General features: G+C 35.7%; 1 protein-coding gene across 1 annotated transcript; it reads left to right on the plus strand.

The window, feature by feature from the left end:
* The first annotated feature begins 797 nt into the window (after positions 1-797).
* On the plus strand, positions 798-1,640 carry LOC134693531 (uncharacterized). Its single transcript, XM_063554368.1, has one exon. The coding sequence runs from the start codon at positions 798-800 to the stop codon at positions 1,638-1,640; it is 843 nt and encodes a 280-aa protein (XP_063410438.1).
* Positions 1,641-3,250: the final 1,610 nt, after the last annotated feature.

Genomic DNA, 3,250 nt, shown 5'->3' on the forward strand with positions numbered 1-3,250 from the left:
AAAAAAGCCATCTAGATTTTGCTGTTTTGTTTTATACATCTATTTTATATACAAAATTCAAATTTACCGAATACAACTTTTTTTTTACTTTTTTCAAATCAACGATAAAGCATTAACAAAAAAAAACTTCGATTTGTTTCCAAACTCTTTGTTCTATTTTAGGTTGCAGTCTTGTAATTGAACGCCCTTTAGGCTTACATCTTATATCTCTAAAAATATAAAAAAATAGAAAATGCTGCTTAAATTTTTTTTTTCACGTTCATATCATGTATATACTAATGTGAAATTGTGATTTAATCGGGAAAAAAGAATAAAAAGTTGCGTAACGCTGGGGTCAAAACATTTTTTTTTCTACTTTCTGTTTACTGTTTGATATCCTTCCATTTACCTCCCATATCCCCCCAAAAAATCAAGATTTTTTTTAACCTATATATAAACTTTTCAATTCAGCATAAACCTATATTCATTGATAATCAAACCGAAAAAAATGAGTCAAAAAAAAAACAACAGAAAAATTTATAATACTTTGTTTCCCTCCATGTTTTGACACGCACCGGAAACAGGAATTGTAATACATGACTGGTTCTTAATATTTTTAATTAATACATGTCTGATATAAGGCAAATCTTTTTTTTTTGTTAAAGTATTAGTCTCTCAAACAACTAAGTAAACGTGTCCTCGTTATCAGTACACGTACATTACTAAGAAACCAAATTATCTGCTGTGTATTAACATTGCCACAAATATAAATGATATATTATAATGTTTTCCTTACAGTACAGACGATCCATATCAAAATGTATTTCACTTTCGCCGTCGTTTTGTTGACTGTCTTCAGTTCTGCCTACTGCTCTGGCAAAGACTCATATGGATATGGTAGCGGGTATGGCTCTGGTTATGGATCCGGAGTTGGATCTGCAGTCCTTCTAGGAGGTGGCGGTAGTGGATATGGTGGTTATGGACTTGGATCCGGTATCGGATCTTTAGCTGTTCTAGGAGGTGTATCCGGTGCAGGATATGGACCAGTAGGTAAAGGCGGATACGGACCAGCACCAGTTGTTGTCAGTGGAGGATACGGTTCTGGGTATGGCTCTGGGTATGGATCCGGAGTTGGATCTGCAGTCCTTTTAGGAGGTGGCGGAAGCGGATATGGTGGTTATGGATTCGGATCCGGTATCGGATCTGTAGCTGTTCTAGGAGGTTTATCCGGTGCTGGATATGGACCAGTCGGTAAAGGCGGATACGGACCAGCACCAGTTGTTGTCAGTGGTGGATACGGTTCAGGATATGGCTCTGGGTATGGATCTGGACTTGGATCCGCAGTCCTTCTAGGAGGTGGCGGTAGTGGATACGGAATCGGATCAGGTGTCGGATCTTTAGCTGTTCTAGGAGGTGTATCCGGTGCCGGATATGGACCAGTAGGAAAAGGCGGATACGGACCAGCACCAGTTGTTGTCAGTGGTGGATACGGCTCTGGGTATGGCTCTGGGTATGGATCCGGACTTGGATCCGCAGTCCTTCTAGGAGGTGGCGGAAATGGATATGGACCAGTTTCAGTTGGAGCAGGATACGGACCAGTCTCAGTAGTTTCCGCTGGTGTCGGAGGCGGTTATGGTTACGGAAAAGGATCAAAGTATTAGGTATGTATCCGTATTGAAACACAATATAAGTCCGTTCCGTCATGTTTATAAGTAGAAATAACGTTATATCTACTTATCCGTCCTAGTATCTATTATGTATAATATGAAAGGTCATACTAAAGCCTTGACTGTAAAAGTATTTTCACATTTCAAAAGGATTTTCATCAAAACTAAGAAGTGAATGCAAAAAGGTATGTTGTCTGTTCTATGGTTGGGTTGTTGTCTCACTCATTCCCCATTTCTATTCTCAAATTATTATCAAAATATACATGGGAGCAAACCTTTCTATATGAAAGTAAAAGAAAGGTTGTTTTTTTAACAAAACGTGAAAAACAATGTCGTTGTTTTTTTATAAATAAATGTAGGATAACTCTGTGAGAAAATCTAGAACTAGTATTATAAATTGCTTTAAATCCTTTACTTGCAACGATTTAAAACTGTACATTGTCAGAGTAAGATTAATAAATTCTATTGAAATATTGATTGTAATCCGCTGATTGGATGAGAACTGTTGTTAATTTATTTCATGGTTGATGTTCATCAGTTCAAATGACTTTGAACTATCACAGTTCAGGTTTTAAGCGTTTTGTTTCTCAAACAATTTACGAAAAATGCATAAGAATTCAAATGAGAAAAAAAATAAAGCATACATTAAACGACATGTGACATTTGTAATTTAGTATGTTTTGTTTTATATTTGCAGGTTTAATTATTTACAAGATCCCCGAAGATGATGATTCAATGCCAGACAACAGTCGGTAGTCCGTGTAAACTCACCCCTTACATCGGTCAAAGACTGTACCATAGATACAGAATTATATAGCTGATATTCAGTAATAAAGATTTGCTTCCAAAACATTTATAGATTTGGAACTTCGAACTTATTTATTCCATGAAATGTTCAAAAATAAAAAAATGGAAGTCATGTTTAACGATCGCCTCCTCGAGGTTTGTTGACCATTACAGAAAAATGTAACAGATTACGTACGACGAGTATGTCCCATTTATCTTAACCAAAATCATATTATCTTGTCCTCGAATAGGATTTTACTAAAAGTGTATTATCACGATATTGGTATGCATTGGCAATACCGAGGAATCATACATTTTACGCACGATTTGATTATCATTTAGAAACACGTGTGGTCTTAACCCCTCTCACTTTTCATGAATTGATGTGAGTTCGTGTTATTTGTTATTGTGTAGGTTGTGTTTATACACCTGTTGTTTGTCGTTCGTTTATTTGATATGGCGTTGTCAGTTTGTATTCGACTCATGAGTTCAAATACTCTTTTCTTATTCCTCCCTTTGATTTCTTGTTATGGACAACTGTAATGTATGTTTACATCATTCATGAGCTGTACGAAAACAAAAAGTATTTAATGCAATTTAAAGGTTTTGGAGTATTTTTGAGTATTTGTGAATTTTATATTAAAATTTCTCTGATTCTTACATGATTTATTCTTTTCCTGACCTGTTAAATATTTTTATTTTATCATCGTAAGGTTTGTTTGATCTCAGTTCTTCATTGGGCAATTGAATTCAAATGGTCTTGCATCCCTCTGAATTTCCTATTGTGAGATGATATGCGACCATGTCTGAAGACGTCA

Source organism: Mytilus trossulus, chromosome 12 (assembly GCF_036588685.1).
Source record: "Mytilus trossulus isolate FHL-02 chromosome 12, PNRI_Mtr1.1.1.hap1, whole genome shotgun sequence".
NCBI lineage: Eukaryota > Metazoa > Mollusca > Bivalvia > Mytilida > Mytilidae > Mytilus > Mytilus trossulus.